Source organism: Perognathus longimembris, chromosome 17 (genome assembly GCF_023159225.1).
Source record: "Perognathus longimembris pacificus isolate PPM17 chromosome 17, ASM2315922v1, whole genome shotgun sequence".
NCBI lineage: Eukaryota > Metazoa > Chordata > Mammalia > Rodentia > Heteromyidae > Perognathus > Perognathus longimembris.
This window is the reverse complement of record NC_063177.1, coordinates 18,339,960-18,359,814: the sequence shown is the minus strand read 5'-3', so window position 1 is coordinate 18,359,814 and position 19,855 is coordinate 18,339,960. Positions and strand designations below refer to the sequence as shown.

Sequence of the window (19,855 nt, the reverse complement as noted above, 5' to 3'; positions counted from 1 at the left end):
GTACTACTGGTAGTAAATAAAAGACTCAATAGGGTAGATCTCTGCTAAAAATATGAAAATGAATGTATAAGTAGTGCAAGTTAAAACTAAATATTGTGGGGCTGGGAATATGGCCTAGTGGTAAAGTGATTGCTTTGTATACATGAAGCCTTGGGTTTGATTACTCAGCATCACATATATTGAAAAAAAAAAAAAAAGCCAGAAGTGGTACTGTGGCTTAAGAGGTAGAGTGCTAGCCTTGAGCAAAAAGAAGCCAGGGACAGTGCTCAGGCCCTGAGTTCACACCCCAGGACTGGCAACAAAAACAAAACAAAAAAAAAGAAATACTTAAAAAACAACAACGAAATATTGTCACGGTACATAGTACACATTGTAGACACTTTGGAAAATTGTATAACTTGTGGGCAGGGACAGGCGGAGCATACTGGGGAAAGGAAATGAAGGGGTGACATTGTCCAAGAGAAATATACTCATAGCTGGTGATGGTGGCTCATGCCTGTAATCCTAGCTACTCAAGAGGCTGAGATCTGAGAATCACTGTTCAAAGCCAGACCAAGCAGGAAAGTCCTTGAGAGTTTTATCTCCAATTAACCACCAGAAAACTGGAAGTGGGGCCATGGCTTACGCTTGAGCAAAAAGAGCTCAAGGACTGTGTCCAGGCCCAGACTTCAAGCCCACAACAACAAAAACAACAAAAAACAGAAAAAAAATTACTCGTTATCTGACTTACAAAACAGTAATTACCCCTCTGAACAACACCTTAATACAATAAAATTATATTATTAAAAAAACTGAAATGTCACTTCTGAGGAAAGTTAAAATTTTAGAAGCAACTAAGGGTCCTTTGTTAGAATTAAGGCCACTACTTATTGAGTAACCAGAAATAAAAGAAAAATGGATCAGACAGATTTACTTTGAAAAGAATTTTGTATGGAATCCTATTCTTGTGCACACCTTTGCTTCTTTTGGTCATTCTTTAGTCTACCTGACTGAACTATTTTTGGCTACATACTCTAGCTTCACCTACTTTTTGTTACATTTTCTCTTAAAATCAGCCTTACACTGGAGTGTATATGCATTCCAGACATCATTTTTCTATGTATAGTATTTAGAACCTGCGGCTTAGCTTGACTCTCCATTCATCTGTTGTAATTTGCTTTTGCTTCTAGATTCTTATCTCTGAATTTGTTCTGCACCTGTTCTTCATATTTGGCTTCTGTTTCTGTATCTCTATTCTTAAAGTAATTTATTGGGCTTCCTTGAAACTGATTTTCCTCAGCGTAGGTCAAGTGTGTCACTAGTTCAGATCCTCTCCTCTCCTTCCAAGTATATACACTTTGATAATGAAACATTTTTTAAATCATTGTTATGTAGGTTCATTTTTTTTTCTTTTTCCTTGCAGAACTGGGGTTTCACCTTAGGGCCTTGAGCTTGCAAAGGTCTGCCACTTGGGTCACACCCTTAGTCCTTTTTCTTTGATTTATTTTTCAAATAGGGTCTCTTTTTTGCCTGGGACCAGCATGAATTCCCATCTGTATACTATATCTTCTGTGTACCTGAGATTCAAGGCTTGAATCATCACACCTGGGTTATTTGTTGTGCTAGGATCTTGCTACTCCACTACCACCTTCTACCTTCCAGGTAGCTCAGATTACAGGTGTGTACAAACTATGGCCACCTTTTTACCTACTTTAAATTACCTACCAAAGATAGTTCAGTATTCTTTGACTGTATCCATGTGACTAACCCAGCCTGGTTTTGAATTTGTGTATATGTAGCCTAGGCTAGGATCTTCCTGCTTCAGCTTCCTAGGTGCTAAAATGACAGGTGTGCCCCCACCATATCCTGCTATATTTAACTTTTTTATTTTTATTTTTGGTAATTTGGGTGAGATCCTCAAGCTTGCTAAGTTGGTATGATAGTGCTAGTCCCATCTTTAGCCCCTTTATTTTGCTTCTTAACAATGCATTTCTTTTGCAAATTATTTTAACATGGAAATGTCTAGTAACACCTAGAATGTATTTTAGTGCTTGTTAAAAAGAATGAGGTAGAGGAAGAAATCAGCTTTGATTTTTTTTTTTTTTCCTCTCCTCCAAAAGACTAGCTTAAAAGGAAGAGGGTAGTTGGACAGGAGGCTGAAGTGCAGCTTATTAACAAAGTACTTGTTTAGCATGTGTGAGGCTCAGGGCCCGTCCAGCACCACAAAAATAAAAATAATTTCTGAAAGGCTACACAGTTGTCTCCACACTTACATTAAATATTTTACCTTTTTTTTAATGATTGGTAATGTTACTTTATTATACTAGTTTTCTGTCTTTTGCATGAATATACTTTGTACTGTATTCACACTATATTGGTTTTACATACTGTTGTAATTCTACTGATATTAGGAGAAAATTGGCTTTTTTTTTTTTTTCCTTTTGGTAGTACTAGGGGTTGAACTTGTCCTTATACATGCTAGGCCTTATACTTTGCCATTTGAGCCATGCTCCCAAGCCCTTTTGGGTTAGTTTTGGGAGGTTTATGCCCAACCTAGGCTGGACTGTGATCCTATTATTTATACTTCTTGTGTAGCTAGAATGGCACCCCCCTCCCCAACTATTGTTAACTTTTCCCTGAGCTGACCTTGAACCGTCATCTCCTAGTCTCTGCCTCCCAGGCAGCTGAGGTTACAGACATGAGCCATTGTGCTTTTGCTTTTCTAAAGGATTTGTTTCAAATGAACATGGTTTTGTGAAATTTTCAAAAATCTAAATATTAAGGCTCGGTGGTAGATCTCTTGCCTTGCATGTATAAGGCCCTAGATTCAGTTCCTAGCAAAACAAAACATAAAAAATGTAAAAACACAATTGTAGATAGGTGTTCTCTTTTATAACATTAAAAAAATAGACCTTTTTAATATAAGAGTGGAATTAGGCACACCTAGCACTCAGGAGACTAAGGCAGGAGGATTTTTAGTTCAAAGTCAACCTGGACTACTTAGTGAGACTTGCCTTACCCCTTTTCCCCACCCCACCCCCCAAAATGCATATACTTACCAATATTGGGTAATATTTTTTAAATTTTTACTAGGTTGATAAGTAATAAAAAGTATTTTCTCTTTTTTTTTAGCTATTGGTAAAATAGGAACTTTTTTCTTATAGTTCTGTTTTTTCTTTTCCATGTCTTTTTTTGTCACAATGTTTATCTTAAATCTGAGGTAATACAACATAAATTTCACTTATTCTTCACAACTCATACAGGCTTTTATGTGCAAAGTACAAACTCTTCTAGAAAAGTTGTGCCAATGTGAACAAATAAAGCCCATAATAGAGATTGCTGAGTTATAGGACCTTTAATAAATTATCTGTTGCCAAGTTAAAAAAAGAACAAAGAGCAGGAAGTTCTCATCTCTTGAGTTCTCAGCACAACAGAAAATTGTAGCCGTAAGCTATTTGAAGAAGGACTTTTTGGTTAAATAAGTGCTTGGACAAGTGGATAGGTAAACCTTTCTCAGAAAAAAGGCTCCATTATAATGTCATTGAGTTTTATTAAGTATGGAAAAGAATTTAGTAACAGTAGCTAGTAGCAGTAACTTTTTCTAGTCTGTTCGACCAAGTCTGTAGTATTTACAGAGCTAATTTTATAGTAGTCATCCCAATTCAGGAAGCAACCCATCTAAACAGATAGTGACATAAGAAAGATAAACACCTAAGAGCTTTCTTCTACATTTATCTGATCTAATTCTAAATTTAAAAAAAAAAAGTTCCCGGCTGGGGATATGGCTTAGTGGCAAGAGTGCCTGCCTCGGATACACGAGGCCCTGGGTTCGATTCCCCAGCACCACATATACAGAAAACGGCCAGAAGCGGCACTGTGGCTCAAGTGGCAGAGTGCTAGCCTTGAGCGGGAAGAAGCCAGGGACAGTGCTCAGGCCCTGAGTCCAAGGCCCAGGACTGGCAAAAAAAAAAAAAAAAAAAAAAAAAAGTTCCCCTTCAAGATAGGCCCAAGTCTTCATGTTATTTGATACAGCAAACATTAGATTGTTTATTTATTTATTTAATTTTTGGACAGTCCTGGGGCTTGAACTCAGGGCCTGGACACTGTCCCTGAGCTTCTTTTGCTCAAGGCTAGCACTCTACCACTTGACCAACCGAGCCACTTCTGGCTTTTTCTGTGTATGTGGTACTGAGGAATCAAACCCAGGGCTTCATGCATGCTAGGGAAGCCCTCTACCACTAAGCCACATTCCCAGCCCTATTTTTTAATTTTTAAATGTAAGTTTATTATTATTAAGGTGTTCTACAGAGGAGTTACCATTTCACAATTCAGGTAATAATATGTACTAATTAAATAATTTTTATTCCTGACACACAGTAATGGGTATAGAAAAGACTATAGTGTTTTTCTTAATTCTGTATGATTTTTTTTTTTTTGCCAGTCCTAGGATTTGAACTTTGCGTAGGCACTGTCCTTGAGCTTCTTTTGCTCAAAACTAGCACTCTACCACTTAAACCACAGTACCACCTCCAGCCTTTTCTGTTTATATGGCACTGAGGAATCGAACCCAGGGCTTCATGCCTGCTAGGCAAGCACTTTACTGCTAAGCCACATTCCCAGCCCTTTTTTATTTTTTTTGTAAACTGGTGTTTGTTTTCAGAACTTTTTGTTAGGCAAATGCTTTACCACTTGAGTAAATTTCCATATTTAATGTTAATTTCACATTTTTCTAGAAGATACCAATAATGAATAGTCTTAAGTTTTACTATGAACTTGTCTTTAGAATAATTATGTGCTAAATTACAGTTAATCAACTAATGACCAAGTTACATTGTTTAGTGACAGCCTTAGTTTTGTTGTTTTTGAGCCAATCATGTCTTTTTTTTTTTTCAAAATGTCTCTTTTGTCTTTTTAAAAAATATTTTTTCTTTAGGTTCTTAGATTACTTTGTGACAATAAATAAAGCATTGCAACATTTGTAAAAGCAAAATATATTTTTGAAAATAATTTTGAGTGAATGTAAAAGCGAATCTCAAAAGGATACTGCAATATTCTATTTATTTAAGATTTGTGAAACATAATTATAGAGATAGAGAACAGATTGATTAGTAGGGGTTAGGAATTGGGGAGAGGAGTGACTTACAGTGTCCTATAAGAGGAGTAGCACAGAGGAATCATATGATAGTGATAGAATTAAATGTATTGGTTGCTATGGTTTCACAAAGCTATACATGTTATAAAATAGCATAGAGTATAATGGTATACATCCGTAATTGCAACATGTGGGTGAAACAAAGAGGTGGGCAGAAGCAAGGGTGACTACTGTTCCAGGCCAGCATGGGCTACATAGCAAAGCAAACAACTATTCTCTCTCTTGCTCGCTCTCACACACTCTCTCTCTCTCACACACACACACACACACGTGTGTGTGAGGGTATGTAGCTGGTTAAATCGAAATAACCTTTGAGCCAGTGTCAGCTTCCTTGTGTTGGTGTTATTTTCTTTTTACGCAAGTTGTAATCATTGAGGAAGATTGGTCAGAGTGTACACAGTACCTCCTTATGCATTTGTAACATTCTTGGCATTTATAATTGTTTCAAAATAATACTGTTAAGGAAGCATGGTAGAGGACACTTGTAATCTTAGCACTTGTGAGACTTGAGGCAGGAGGATCTTGGGCCCAAGACCAGTTTAGGCTAACTACATGGTTATGACCTGGTCTCAAAAACACCAAAACCATCCACCCAAACAACCAAGCAGAAAAGTGCCACAGCTTTAACGAACATTCCTTACTCTCCCCTCAAAACCATGGTAATTTATTTTATTTTATTTTTTATTGTAAGGTAGATATACAAAAGTGGTTATAGTTACATAAGTCAGGTATTGACTGCATTTCTTTATGAACAGTGTCACCCCCTCCCTCATTTTATCCGTTTTTTCCCTCTCGACTCCCCTCCCCCCTAAGTTCATTTCCAACATAGTGTCTAGTGATTATCGTTGCTGAAACCCATGGTAATTATTAAAGGTAGTCTGTTCAATTGTCCTATTCTGGGTTCTGCCATCCAGATAATATAGTAATATAGACAGTTCCCTCAGAGGAGAGTTCTTCCTAAGTACTCATTCATCAGAGGCAGCATATTTTCATTTATAAGAAGTTACTAGTAAAGCCCCTGTTATTTTTACGAAACCCATGTCTAGTTACATTGGAGCTCCTATGGCTAGTAGAGTTTAGATGTATATAACCTCCATTTTCTGTTTTTTGATGTATTGAATATAAAACTGTACCCTTTTTTGTTTTTGTTGTTTCTTTTTGGAAACAGGATCTCATGTTGCATCTCAGGCTAGCCTGAAACTTAAGGTCCTGCCTCACCATCCCAATGCTAGTATTAGAGGCTTACACCGCCACATCCAGCTAAGAATCTAACATGAAGGGGGACATGATAGACTTTTAAATATTAAACACACATTTCTATTTTAATAGATGCAATTAGAATCATACCTTTTAACTTCAAATAAATAACAGCCTTTTACTGAGCATACTGATAAATATTCTATAAGTTGGAACATGATTTATGTTTTCCTGGTAAACAGTTTGGTTTAACAATAATGCTACAAGGAAAAAAAAAGCTAATAGCTTCTGTTTTTCCATACCTCTTTGGATTTTTTTCTGAGACGGTCTCATTTTGTAACCTAGGCAGACCTTGGAGCTAAACAATTCTCCTATTTCAGCCATGTCAGTGCTGCTGAGATTATAAGCTAATTTTCAATTGTTTAAATATAAGCATTTTTGAACTGTGTGTTTTTAAATATGAACAGCAAAAATGATAGCTGAACCTAACTGAGCATTTCTTTGAGATGTTGAGTGCTTTTTACATGCTGTCTCAGCCCCTTCTTGCCTTCTCTGATCTCATTTTGCATGCTGTCCTCAAAACAGCCCAGGTACTATTAAATAGGTAAGAATACTGAAAATTTACCTGGAATAACACAACTATTAAACAGTTTGAGCTAGGTGCTAGTAGTTCACATCTGTAATTCTAGCTACTCAGGAGGCTGAGATCTAAGCATCACAGTTCCAAGCCAGCCAGGCAGGAAAGTCCTTGAGACTCTTACCTCCAATTAATTACCAAAAAGCTGGAAGTGGAGCTGTGACTCAAATGATAGAGGCTATCATTTGAGCACAAAAGCTTAGGGATAGTGCCCAGGCTCTGAGTTTGAGCCCCAGTACTGGTGCACGCACACACACAGTTTGAAATTCAGACTTCTCAGCATACATTATAGCCTTTGTTCTATACTTCTTCCTTACACAATACAATGTAGAAATTCTTTAAAGTTAAGAACTAAGAATATGTTGGTAGTTGGTGCTGGAGACATGGCCCAATTGGTAGACTCCTAGCTAATGAGTGAAAGTGTTAAGTACCTAGTTGGAGTCCCAGTCTTAGACTTAAAAAAAAATGTTGGTAGTTATTATATATCTTTTTGTTGTAGATATAAGGTATATACCTGAAGCCTATTTCATCTCTAGCTCAGTCCTTTCTTTATCTGATTTCTGGCAAGAGAACCAAGATATATTTTATTTTCACTAATTAGAAAGGCAAGCATAAAAATACATAAGAAATTTATTATTACTATCACCTTTCAGGTTTAAAGTTGATATTCTCATGAAAGTGTCATATCACTAGGGTGTACAATGTGTACTTGACGATATTCTGATCATATTTTAACATACTGATTCCTTTTACTTTTATCTAATTTATATACTAGTGATTATATACCAGTATACTACTGTATTGTATTTGCTGTACACTAGCTTATATTGTAGTTGTACTTTTATTTTTTTTGAAAACTCCATAACTGCTTTCCATTTTAGCAATACTGTACAATCCAGGCTGTACATGAACTGTCTTTATAGACCTAGCTAGCTATAAAGTCATTGCCCTTCAAACCCCAGTTCTCTTGCCTTCTGAGTGCTGGAAATAGGCATGTAGTATTACCCACAGTTTGGAAGAATTGATTTCTCATACATTTAGTAGTTTTCTCTGCTCAGGATTCTTGAGCCCTTTATCCTTTTCTTATTCTTACCAGTTATGTTATTTATTTTTAGTTATTTGTGTTTTTGCCAGTCCTGCGACTTGAACTCATGGCTTGGGTGCTGTCTCTGAGCTTCTTTATGCTCAAGGCTGGTGCTCTACCACTTGAGCCACAAGCACTAGTTCCAGCTTTTTCTGAGTAGTTTATTGGCAATAAGAAAGAGTCTCACCGACTTCCCTGCCCAGTCTGGCTTCAAACTGTGTTCCTCAGATCTCAGCCTGAGTAGCTAGGATTACAAGCATGAACTACCAGTACCAGGCAGTTATTTGTCTTTCATATCATCTATCTCTCAAGGACATTGACTTGTTCATGACTTCCACTATGCTTAAGATCTACAATAATGCCTCTCTGGTTTGGAAGGCTTTTATACTACATAGTTTTATGAATGATCATAGCTGCAGGTAATTCTTACCACTTTTTGCACAAACTAAGAGCTTGATATTATATTTAAATGTCTTCTTATATTAAAATGTCTTTTTGTTGCTTTTGGGGGGAGGCTAGTCCTGGAGGTTGAACTCAGGACCTGGGCACTGTCCCTGAGCTTCTTTTGCTCAAGGCTAGCAGTCTGCCACTTGAGCCACAGTGCCCCTTCAGGCTTTTTCTATTTATTTGGTACTGAGAAATTGAACTCAGGGCTTTATGCATGCTAGACAAGCACTCTACCACTAAGCCACATTCCCAATAACCCCATATATTGAAAAATGCCTAGAATACTGTCCAGTTTCCCCAGTGTAATACGCATGTTCATATTCAATATGTATAACAAAGTAATTGAAATTCATAGAAGTAGAATGACATGGGGTGCAGTTAAGACTAAAAACCTATTTTTCCTCATTTTTTGTTGTGCTACCATTTTATTTTCTCTTGTAGTCTATTGTGATGGAAACATATTAGGTAACAACTTATTGTTAGTAATATCTCTTACTGTTAGTAATATTATCTCTCTACTTTTAACTGTAAGTAAGGGACCACTTGCCAACTAGAAAAACAAAAGGCAATTTGTGTATTGTTTAAACAATTACATTTTTCTGTTTTGTAGACCTCCGTAAGTGAAAGCCTTCAGAGGGAAGCTGCTAAGAAGCAAGCCATGAAACAGGTAAGAGGGACAAGTGAAATAAATGCATAGTTAAGTAAGTAGTTGGGCTCATAATTTTAGGTATAAGTTTTTGTGTCTAGATGCTGAGACTTAAAACGGAGGACATAATATAATGAATTATATTTTCTGAAGAGGTTTTGTTGTTAGTGGAGTTTGAACTTAGTACTTTGGCTAGCTAGACACTGCAGTTCTTGAGCCTTATCTTCATCCCTAAACCTTTTTCTTGATTCGTGTAGATTATAAATTTCTTCTATAAATTTTAAAGGAAAAACCAATTGAAATAAAAACCTAGTTAAAATATGTAAACTCGATCTCAGAAAGTTATACAGAAGAAGAGACTAAGATTTGTAAAGAAATAAAGTAATAACATCAAAGAGATCAATAATTAAATATGCAGTATAGACTGTTTCTTTAGCAGCTCAAACAAAAGAGATTATTGGAGGGTAAAATCTTCAGGAATGCCTCACATAAGACATTAAGGCAGGTATGTAATCAAATTGGCTATAATATAAATAGGGTCAGAATTGGGGCTTCAATGTGAAACTATGTTTATCTGTACCCGCATCTTCAAGGCTAAGGGACTTTTGTGATGTCATCTAAATGTAAACCAGAAAGATCTCATGTAAATATCTGTAACTGCTTGATTTCCCCGCTGAGATGGTCTTGCAAAGTTGGTGAAGCCTGGATTTGCTCCTCATGTGTAGCCTTAGAAAAGGATGCTGTTTTTAGGCCAATCAATCAGGAATCATTAGGGAAAGCTTGGCATTTGGTAAAAATATAACAGAAAGCAAAAAAGAGATAACTGGTATCAGCCACTGTTCTCCTGGTCACTGTGGGCAACTCTCCTGATAGCTGTGTTGACAGGCCCTTTGGTTCTACTACTTTTGGCCCTAACTATTCGACCCTGTATCATTAACAAGCTTGTTTCATTTGTAAAAGACAGAATCAATACTGTGCAATTAATGGTGTTGTGAGCCCAGTATAGACCCCTAGACATAGAGCTTGCTCCAAGGGATCCATGATTGGCTCTCAAGGTACCTAAGAGAAGGGGGAGATGAAAAGCCAGAACAACTCCATCTTGTAGAAAACCAACCCTACCCCCACCCCTCGCTTTCCAGTAAAGGAACATGAAATGCCCTGGGACAGAGTGACTAGATGGCTGAAACTGATTAAGGGTTGATCAGAGAAGAAAAACAAGTTCTGGAGTTTTCTCCAGAACTCCCCAGGTGTGGTTTCCAATATCTAATTAAAACCCTGCAGCTGTGCACGTATCCCCCTTGCTATACCCCTATGGCTTAAATCAATCTATTTTAAACGCACCAGTCCCTTGATCTGACCAATGACCCTTTCCAGATTCCTTCCCACCACCAAATGCACCAAACATGCTTTAGAATTATTTTATAATTTTCCCACAGGGTGTGTTGATTTGTTAAAAGATGCTATGATGTATGCTAAGTCCCTGCCTTCCCCAAAGAATGTATAAAACAGCTGGAAGCCCTAGGCTCAGTGCTGAGTGCACAGAGGACCGAGCTAGATTGCAATAAATGCCCTTTTTGCTACTTACAAAAAAACCCAAAAACGTTAAGGCTGAAGCTGGGCACCTGTAGCTCACACTTCTGAGAGCTGAGGATCATGGTTTGAAGGCAGTCCCCCAATCTAGGCAGGAAAGTCCAGGAGACTCTTATGAATATTTCTGCTTAAAATGGGATTCATGTAATTTCATTATGTGTTTCTAATTTATGAATCTTTCTCTAAAAACTTAGATTTTTATTGATGTCTATTAGATTGTTCATTTTTAATCACCCTTTTGTCGTTGTTTTAAAGACCAAACTGGAAATACAGAAGGCTCTTGAAGAGGATTCCACTGTGTATGAGTATGATAGTATATATGACGAAATGCAGAAAAAAAAGGAGGAAAATAATCCCAAATTGCTTTTGGGAAAAGATCGAAAGGTTGGTACTGGAAATGTAAACTTTTTAAAAATTTTTATTTGTATTTTGTATCTTTATTTTATTTTGAGATAGAATAACCTTTAGGTAGTTGAAGTGTGAAAAGTTCCCAGTTCAAGAGTATAGATTTGATTTCTAGACCCCAGGAAGCCTTGCAATATAGTATCCTAACTGGAACCAGGTAAATTATCCAACAATTTCATAATTTTTGTCACTTTGAAATCTAAAGAATAATTTTAAAAAATTTCCCTGGAAATTCGATGTATCTACCAAATTTGTATTGTTCCTGCCTTGATGTATTATTATCCTTTCTTTTTTTTTTTTTCGGTTAGTCATGAGACTTGAACTTGGGGCCTGGACACTGTACCTGAGCTCTCTTTGCTCAAGGCTAGTGCTCTGCCACTTTGAGCCACTGTGCCACTTCCAGTTTTCTGGTGTTTAATTGGAGATAAAAGTCATGTACTTTCCTATCTAGGCTGGCTTTGAACTGCAATCCTCATCTCAGCCTCCTGAGTAGCTAGATTACGGGCATGAGCCATCAGCACCACTTTTCTTCTTTCTAGCTGCTAACTTAAACATCTTGCTGTATGTATTATAATCATACTTAAAATTTGTTTTTAAAAACCTGTTAAATGTAAAAAGCCAGGAAGAACTTTTCTCATTCATTTGTTGAATTAATAGTACCTACTAGAGCAGGAAATTTTTTTTTTTTTTTTTTTGGCCAGTCCTAGGGCTTGGACTCAGGGCCTGAGCACTGTCCCTGGCTTCTTTGCTCAAGGCTAGCACTCTGCCACTTGAGCCACAGCGCCACTTCTGTCCATTTTCTGTATATGTGGTGCTAGGGAATCGAACCCAGGGCCTCATGTATATGAGGCAGGCACTCTTGCCACTAGGCCATATCCCCAGCCCGAGCAGGAAAATATTTTGCTTAAGATTTTAAAGAAAGCAAAAGAGAATTCCTAAGTTCCTATTGCTACTATACTTATATTTTATACTTATATTTTATTGAAAATAATATATTTTCTCTATTTCCTGTGTTTTTGTGTGTGTTGCTGTAGATTAAACCCAAGGCTTTATGCCTGATAGGCAAATGCTGTACCATTAAGATACACCCCATCCCTTCTTCTTCTTTTTTTTTCTTTTTGAGACAGGATGTAATTATGTAGCCCAGGCTGGCATTGAATTTTTGATCCTTCTGTCCCTACCAAGTGCTAAGGTAGCAGTTGTGTGCCACTATGCCTGGCAATTTCAATATTACTCTTGCTGGCAAGTATATATTGAGTTTTGAAAAGAATAATCCTAATTGAACTAACCATTTCTATTTTAATAAATGATAAAAATATTAATGGTTATTTTCTTACAGTTTTCTAAATTATTTTATTTTAGCCCAAGTATATTCACAATTTACTAAAAGCAGTTGAGATTAGAAAAAAGGAACAGGAAAAAAGAATGGAAAAGAAGATACAGAGAGAACGAGAAATGGAAAAAGGAGAATTTGATGATAAAGAGTCATTTGTAACATCTGCATATAAAAAAAAACTACAAGAGAGAGCTGAAGAAGAAGAAAGAGAAAAGAGGGCTGCTGCACTTGAAGGTAAAATAAAACAGGGAAAAGCAGAAGTTAGCAGCAGAGTATGCCCTATGGGTAACTGCTTTATCAGTGAACTTTGGATTATAATATTGTGATCATAATTTATATGAATTCAAGATAGATATTATATACTAATATAAAGTGGTTATTAACATATTAATAAATAAAAGTACAGTGGAGCTCTTCTTCAGTAACTGTTACTTGTAGTTGATTTTTTACTTATTCTCATTTTATTGTTTAAAAATATTATTACAGGGGCTGGGGATATAGCCTAGTGGCAAGAGTGCCTGCCTCGGATACATGAGGCCCTAGGTTCGATTCCCCAGCACCACATATACAGAAAACGGCCAGAAGCGGCGCTGTGGCTGAAGTGGCAGAGTGCTAGCCTTGAGCAGGAAGAAGCCAGGGACAGTGCTCAGGCCCTGAGTCCAAGGCCCAGGACTGGCCAAAAAAAAAAGAAGGTTAAAAATATTATTACAGGGGGCTGGGGGTATGGCCTAGTGGCAAGAGTGCCTGCCTCACATACATGAGGCCCTGGGTTCGATTCCTCAGCACCACATATACAGAAAATGGCCAGAAGTGGCGCTGTGGCTCAAGTGGCAGAGTGCTAGCCTTGAGCAAAAAGAAGCCAGGGACAGTGCTCAGGCCCTGAGTCCAAGGCCAGGACTGGCCAAAAAAAAAAAAAAAATTATTACAAGTCACTATCTTAGATCATGATTCCAAATGTAAAACCATTTCTTTTTTGTGTGTGTTTGCTGGTCCTGGGGCATGAACTCGGGGCGTAGGCACTGCCCCTGAGCTTTTTTTGCTCAAGAGTAGCACTCTACCACTTGAGCCACGGCTCAGCTTTTAACTTTTTATGAGTAGTTAATTGGAGATGAGAGTCTCACAGACTTTCCTCCCCAGGCTGGCTTTGAACCTCAGTCCTCAGATCTCAGTTTCCTGTGTAGCTAGTATTAAAGGTTTGAGCTACTGATTGATGCCCATCATAAAACCATTTCTTACAAAGTATGACACTGTTAAATTTGTTTAAAACCACATAAATGTAAATTTAAGCCTTAATTGTATTTTCTAAGTTGAGAATATCTAGAGTGACACCGTTCAGGGAGCTATAGCTGAGCAGTTAGAATAGAATTATTGAAAAGGAACATAGATATTCAAGGATTAAAAGAATATCTTAGGTCTTTCTACTCATGGCCATTTCTCAGATCTATGTGGAATAGGTGCTTCTAAATAATTAGTTGGCAAGTGAGAGAAAAAAAAAAACATCAGATTCTATCTAGCTTGAGGCCTGCTAAACAAGTGTGGGGTCCTGAGTTCATACTTCTATACTATATAAAGAAAAGAGAAAGATCTTCCTAAGCATCTATGTTCATCTGGAGCACCAGGTAGCTAATATTTTAGGCTTTCTGTATTCTGATCTCTGCTGTCAACTATCCTTTTCATCCAAAAGTTGATGGACAGTACAGAAACAAATAAGCAGGTAGCAGACCCAATTTGGCTTATATGGTATACTTTGTTGACTTGTAGTGTAGCGATAGCTTACATATACATCTCTGTATGATATGTACTCTATACTTTTAAAAACTGTATTCTGGTTTGTTGAACACCATATCCTTCTCAACTTGGCTTTCCCTCTTTAGCACGTCTGGATGTAACCAAGCAGAAAGATCTCAGTGGATTTTACAGGCATCTATTAAATCAAGCAGTTGGTGAAGAGGAAGTACCTCAGTGCAGCTTTCGTGAAGCCAGGTGAGAAATAGAAAATGAAGAAGAAATTTACTGTATCTATGGTTGTGAATTTATGGGGTCATGTTAGTCCTCTGAAAGATAAAGGGTACAGCACCATATGTGGTAGTGTTAGCTAGTGTGACCTGATTGAATAAATGACTAGAAATTTGTATTTTGGGTGTGTGCACACATGCCAGTACTGAGGCTTGAACTCAGGGTGTAGGCACTGTCCCTTAGCTTTTGCTCAAGGCTGGCACTCTACCACTTGAACCACCTTCACTTTGGGCTTTTTTGTGTGGTAAATTAGAGAATGTCTCACTGGCTTTCCTGCCCAGGCTGGCTTTGAACCCCAATCCTCAGATCTCAGACTCTTAAGATAGAAGATAGTTATGTGTGTGACTCACCAACACGCAGCTTAGTACTTGGTACTTGGTACTTGCTTAGTTTAAAAATCTATAAATTTTATTCATTATTTTTATTCTGCACTTCACAAGAATTAGTTTTTGTTCAAAACACTTTGTATGATTAAGTTTATTATTACTATTAAAGATTTTCAATGTATAAAAATTTCTGAATAGGGGGCTGGGAGTATGGCCTAGTGGTAGACTGCTTGTCTTGCATACATGAAACCCTGGGTTCGATTCCTTAGCACCACATAATATAGAAAAAACCAGAAGTGGCACTGTGGCTCAAGTGGTAGAGTACTAGTCTTGAGCAGAAAGAAGCCAGGGATAGTGCTCAGGCCCTGAGTTCAAGCCCAGGACTGGCAAAAAAAAAAAAAAATCTGAATAGGGACTGGGAATGTGGCTAAGTGGTAGAGTGCTTGCCTTACATGCATGAAGTCCTGGGTTCGATTCCTCAGTATCACATAAATAGAAAAGGCCAGAAGTGGTGCTGTGGCTCAGAGGTAGAGTGAGCAAAAAAGAAATCAGGGACAATGCTCAGCCCCCAAGTCCCAAACCCCAGGATTGGAAAAAAAGAAAAAAGAAATTCTGAATAGCCGGCACTAGTGTTCACGCCTATAATCCTAGCTACTCAGGTTGCAGAAATCTGAGGATCAGGGTTCAAAGCCATCCCGGGCAGGAAAGTCTGTGAGATTCTTATCTCCAATTAACCAGAAAACTGGAAACAGCGCTGTGGCTCAAATTGATAGTGCTAGACTTGAGCTGAAGAGCTCAGGGACAGGCCCAGAGTTCTAGCCCCATGACTGACAAATCTGAATACCAAGTTTATAAATGTTATAAGTGACCTGAAAGAAGCTGAGTACTGATGGTTTACACCTATAATCCTAGCTACTCGGGAGGCCGAGATCATAGCAGAAAAGTTTGCTAGACTATGTCTTAAAAGTAACCAACAAAAACCAGTCTGGAGGCATGGTTCAAGTGGTAGAGTACCAGCCTATCAAGATCTTGAGTTCAAACCCCAGTACTGCCAAAACAAAACAAAAATACTTGGCTTTTTCACTCAAGGCTGGTGCTCTATCACTTGAGCTATACTTCCACTTCAGCTTTTTGCTGGTTAGAGATAAGTCTCTCAGCTTTGTCTGCCAGGGCTGGTTTTGAACCGTGATTCTCAAATCTCAATCTCCTGAGCAGCAAGCATTATAGGCATGAACCACCAGTGCCCAACAATGCTCTTATTATTTTTGAGTTAGTGACTTGATTTTTGTCCAGGCTGGCCTGAGTTCCTATTTATACTTCCCATCATTGCTGAGATGACAGATGTGTACCACCACACCCGGCTGCTTCTGTTGAGATATAGCTCATAGTCAGGTACTTGAATATGCCAGTCAAGTGCTCTAGCACCCAGCTACATTCTTAGCTCCCAAATTCTCCCTATTACCTTTAAGTATAACTAAAAATATCATCACTTTACAGTTACTATAATATCCCATAATTTTATTTTAAAATTCTCTAATTCTTATTCTACTTTTTATTAAAATTTTTATTATCTTTAAGCAATGTATAAAGGAATTTCAACTCAATTCTTGGTTTTCTAGAGCGGCAATGTTTAATAGAAATGGTTATATCTATATCTGGGCCTCCCAGCATGATAATCATTAGCCAGATTAGTTAGCTAAGTACTTAAAATGTGGCTACTATGACTAGTGATTACATACTCTGATTAGCCTCTGATATTTTATGGAGGCTGGATTTCATTTGTGAAAATAAGCTGCTTTCCATTTATAGCATATCGGATCACATATGTAGAACTATATGATGATGAAGACCTTTTACAGACCCCTTCCTGAAGACTCTTAGCAGTCTAATAGAAGTTGTTTCATGTATCCCACCTCTACAAATATTAAAAATATTCTGAATTGTTTGACAACAGTGATTTATAAAGTAAATAGAAATAAATACTTTTCTCAAATTTGGGTGATCAGATAATATATGAGTAAATGAATAAATTATTGAAATTTACACAAACACTTTATACAATTAATAATGTGACATTTTGTGTTTACATAATTCTTTTCAAGGTCGGGAATAAAAGAAGAGAAGGCCAGGGGTTATTCTGATGAAGTAAATTCAGAGAACAGAGTACCACAACAAAACTGCATTCTCCAAACTGGTGTGAAAGAGGAAGAAAACCCAGATGCTGACAGTGATATTGGTAGTACAAGCAGTGAGGAAGATGAAATGGAAAAGAATAAAGTGAACTGCAGAAAGGAAAAGGTCACAGAGACCTCCAGGGAGCACTCTAAGCATCATAGGAATCACACCCATTCACAGTCATCTAGTGAAGAAAGAGGGCATAGTGCCAAACACCACACCACAAGTTCCAAGTCAAGAGGACATGAGAAAAGGGGAGATCAGCACCAAGTCAGGCAGTGCAGAGACCAGGAGAACCATTGCAGTGACCGGGACCACCGAAAAGAAAGGGATTCTTGCAGGCACCGAGAGACCAACCATAGAGAGTCCCACTGGAAGAGGCATGAACATGAAGATAAAGTGAGGAGAAGAGACCATGGAGACAAAAGTGACAGAGAGTGGCAAAGGGAGAAATGCTCAAGAGAACAAGAAAGAAATAGACTACGAAGTGATCATGAGCGATACAGTGAGAAGGGAGAGAAGGAAGAGAAAGCTAAAGAAAAGGAAGATGGTATAAAAGGAAGGAAAGAAAGATATGGACATACTGACAAATACAGAGGTAGGGAAAAACAAGAAGTATATGATCAGTCTTCAGAAAGAAATCAAGATAGGAAGGAAAGCAGCCCAAATGTTAGGGCAAAAGATGAGTTTCTTGACCAGCAAAAATCAAACAAAATTAAAAACAAGGAAAAGGATGAAGAAAGAAACCAAGAGAAACCCTCTAGTTCTGAGGTATCACTAGGAACTAAACACAGACTCATGGAGGAACGGCAAGAAAAGGATAAGGAACAGGAAACACAAAAGGCTCTGAGCAAGTTTGCAAAGCGGAACAGTGAAGAAACTCTAATATCAGCGAGAGACAGATACTTAGCCAGGCAGATGGCACGGATTAATGCAAAGACTTACATTGAGAAAGAAGAAGATTAATGGCTACCACAGTTGAAAGATCTGTGGAAGCACAGAACATTGTTATGCCTGGAATTGGCTTTGTAAAAGCTATGAATGAGTGTGTGTTAACAGTACTTGGGAAGGAATTCATGTTTTAGGCTTAAATCAAAACTCCCTTTATCTTGAATATTTCTGTATATATTGTGTCAATATCCCATTCTTAGTTCTATCCAAAAATCATAAGAGTGTGCTAAATCTGCAGGTTTGTAGGAAAATTTTCTCTGTACAACTAACAAAAATAAAATGCTTTTCTAATGATACATCTTTTGAATTTTTTGTTTTGGGATTTGAGTTTTTTAAATTGTTATTATAGAGGTGATGTACAGAGGGATTGCATAAGTCAGGTAATGAGTACATTTCTTTTTGTGCAAATCACCCCTTCCCTCCCAGTTTTTCCCTCCTGTCCCCATCTAAAAGTATATGGCTCACTTTCAACATAGTGTCTAGTGAGTACCACTATTGGAGTTGTTGTTTTGAGTTGGAGTCTCTCCCCAGACTGGTCTGAACCTAAGTGATCTTTCCTCTAAGCCTCCTGAGTATTAGAACTACAATGCATGCCTGGTTTATAATTTTGCTCTTATTATAAGAGTTGTTTCATTTTGTAATAAATACTACATTTCATATAAAAATAAGTGATTTGAAAGTCATACTTTATCTTCTGAAGTTTGTATTAAGATGTAAAATGTGGATTGTTTATCTGTTTGAAGAACATTTTAGCCCACAAAATACTGAACTTATATGAAAATAAAAATTATGTTCGTACATTTAATTCATGCTTTTATTTAAAAGCAAGTTTGGGGCTAAGGAAGGTCATGGCTCAATACTAGAATACTATCAGTACTAAAGTTATTTCATTAATGACAAAGTTCCTCTGTTTGTGATTCTTGGCAAGTTAGTAACTGATTATCTTTTTTTTTTTTTTGCCAGTCCTGGGCCTTGGACTCAGGGCCTGAGCACTGTCCCTGGCTTCTTTTTGCTCAAGGCTAGCACTCTGCCACTTGAGCTGCAGCGCCACTTCTGGCCGTTTTCTATATATGTGGTGCTGGGGAATCGAACCCAGGGCTTCATGTATATGAGGCAAGCGCTCTTGCCACTAGGCCATATCCCCAGCCCCAGTAACTGATTATCTTAAATCTATTATCTAAGAACAAGGTGGGGAGAGAAAGATGGTACCGAAAGAATAGGGAGGCACCCCGACTCGCACCAACTGAATAGCGAGCTGGGAACTCCAACACCCAACACCCCATCAAGAACCCAGCAAAACCAGCATCCAGAAGCAGTGGAGAAACGCAGGAAAACAAAAAGGAGCAAAAAAGAAGAACTGAAAACCTACACGGAGCCAGAGATTCTCCGGGGCACCTCCCCCCACCAGCTGACCCTGGCCCAAACAGTGCCAGGCTGGGAAAGGGGAACCCGGCGATCGGCAGACAGGCTGCCAGGAGCGCAGAATTCATATAGCGGGAGACCCCACGGACACAAGGCAGGGTGCGGACCAAGACACACACCGGCAGCGACGAGAAGTTCGGGTCCACACCGGGTTCGGACAAGGGAACCCAGCGCGGCAGAAAGAGGGAACGGGGGAAGCCATCACGACACTTCGCCAACCCCTGAAGGGCCAACGGCTGCGCGGGACACACACACAAAGCAGCAAAAGTGAGTCCCCCATTATCCCCTCCCCCCAACAGGAGACCCAAGCCCGACAAAGAAGCTATATCTCCCTCCCTCCCCCTCCCCACTCCCGAGGGAACAAAGAACCCCCAAATCAGGCGGGAAGCTCCCATCAGGCGCTGGGAAGCCAGTTTAGCAGGGGAAGGGTGGAACAGCCCCAAGCCCCCACAGGTTCCTGAACTGGCAGAACCGGCCCCGTCTCCTTCCCAA

The 19,855-nt window shown here is 38.4% G+C and overlaps 1 protein-coding gene across 2 annotated transcripts in view; it reads left to right on the top strand.

Moving 5' to 3' along the window:
- Nsrp1 (nuclear speckle splicing regulatory protein 1) overlaps positions 1-18,235 on the top strand; it is a 42,707-nt gene extending 24,472 nt beyond the window's left edge. Inside the window, exons 1-6 of one of the 2 annotated variants that reach the window (XM_048365502.1) lie at positions 582-1,657; positions 9,107-9,163; positions 10,988-11,116; positions 12,500-12,707; positions 14,348-14,456; positions 16,918-18,235. In XM_048365502.1, coding sequence (XP_048221459.1) covers positions 9,155-9,163; positions 10,988-11,116; positions 12,500-12,707; positions 14,348-14,456; positions 16,918-17,956 — 1,494 coding nt within the window. In that variant the 5' untranslated portion in view covers positions 582-1,657; positions 9,107-9,154 and the 3' untranslated portion in view covers positions 17,957-18,235. Of the gene's footprint in view, positions 1-581; positions 1,658-9,106; positions 9,164-10,987; positions 11,117-12,499; positions 12,708-14,347; positions 14,457-16,917 lie in introns of those variants that run through there. The other variant, XM_048365500.1, reaches the window with a different exon arrangement.
- The last annotated feature ends 1,620 nt before the right edge of the window (positions 18,236-19,855 follow it).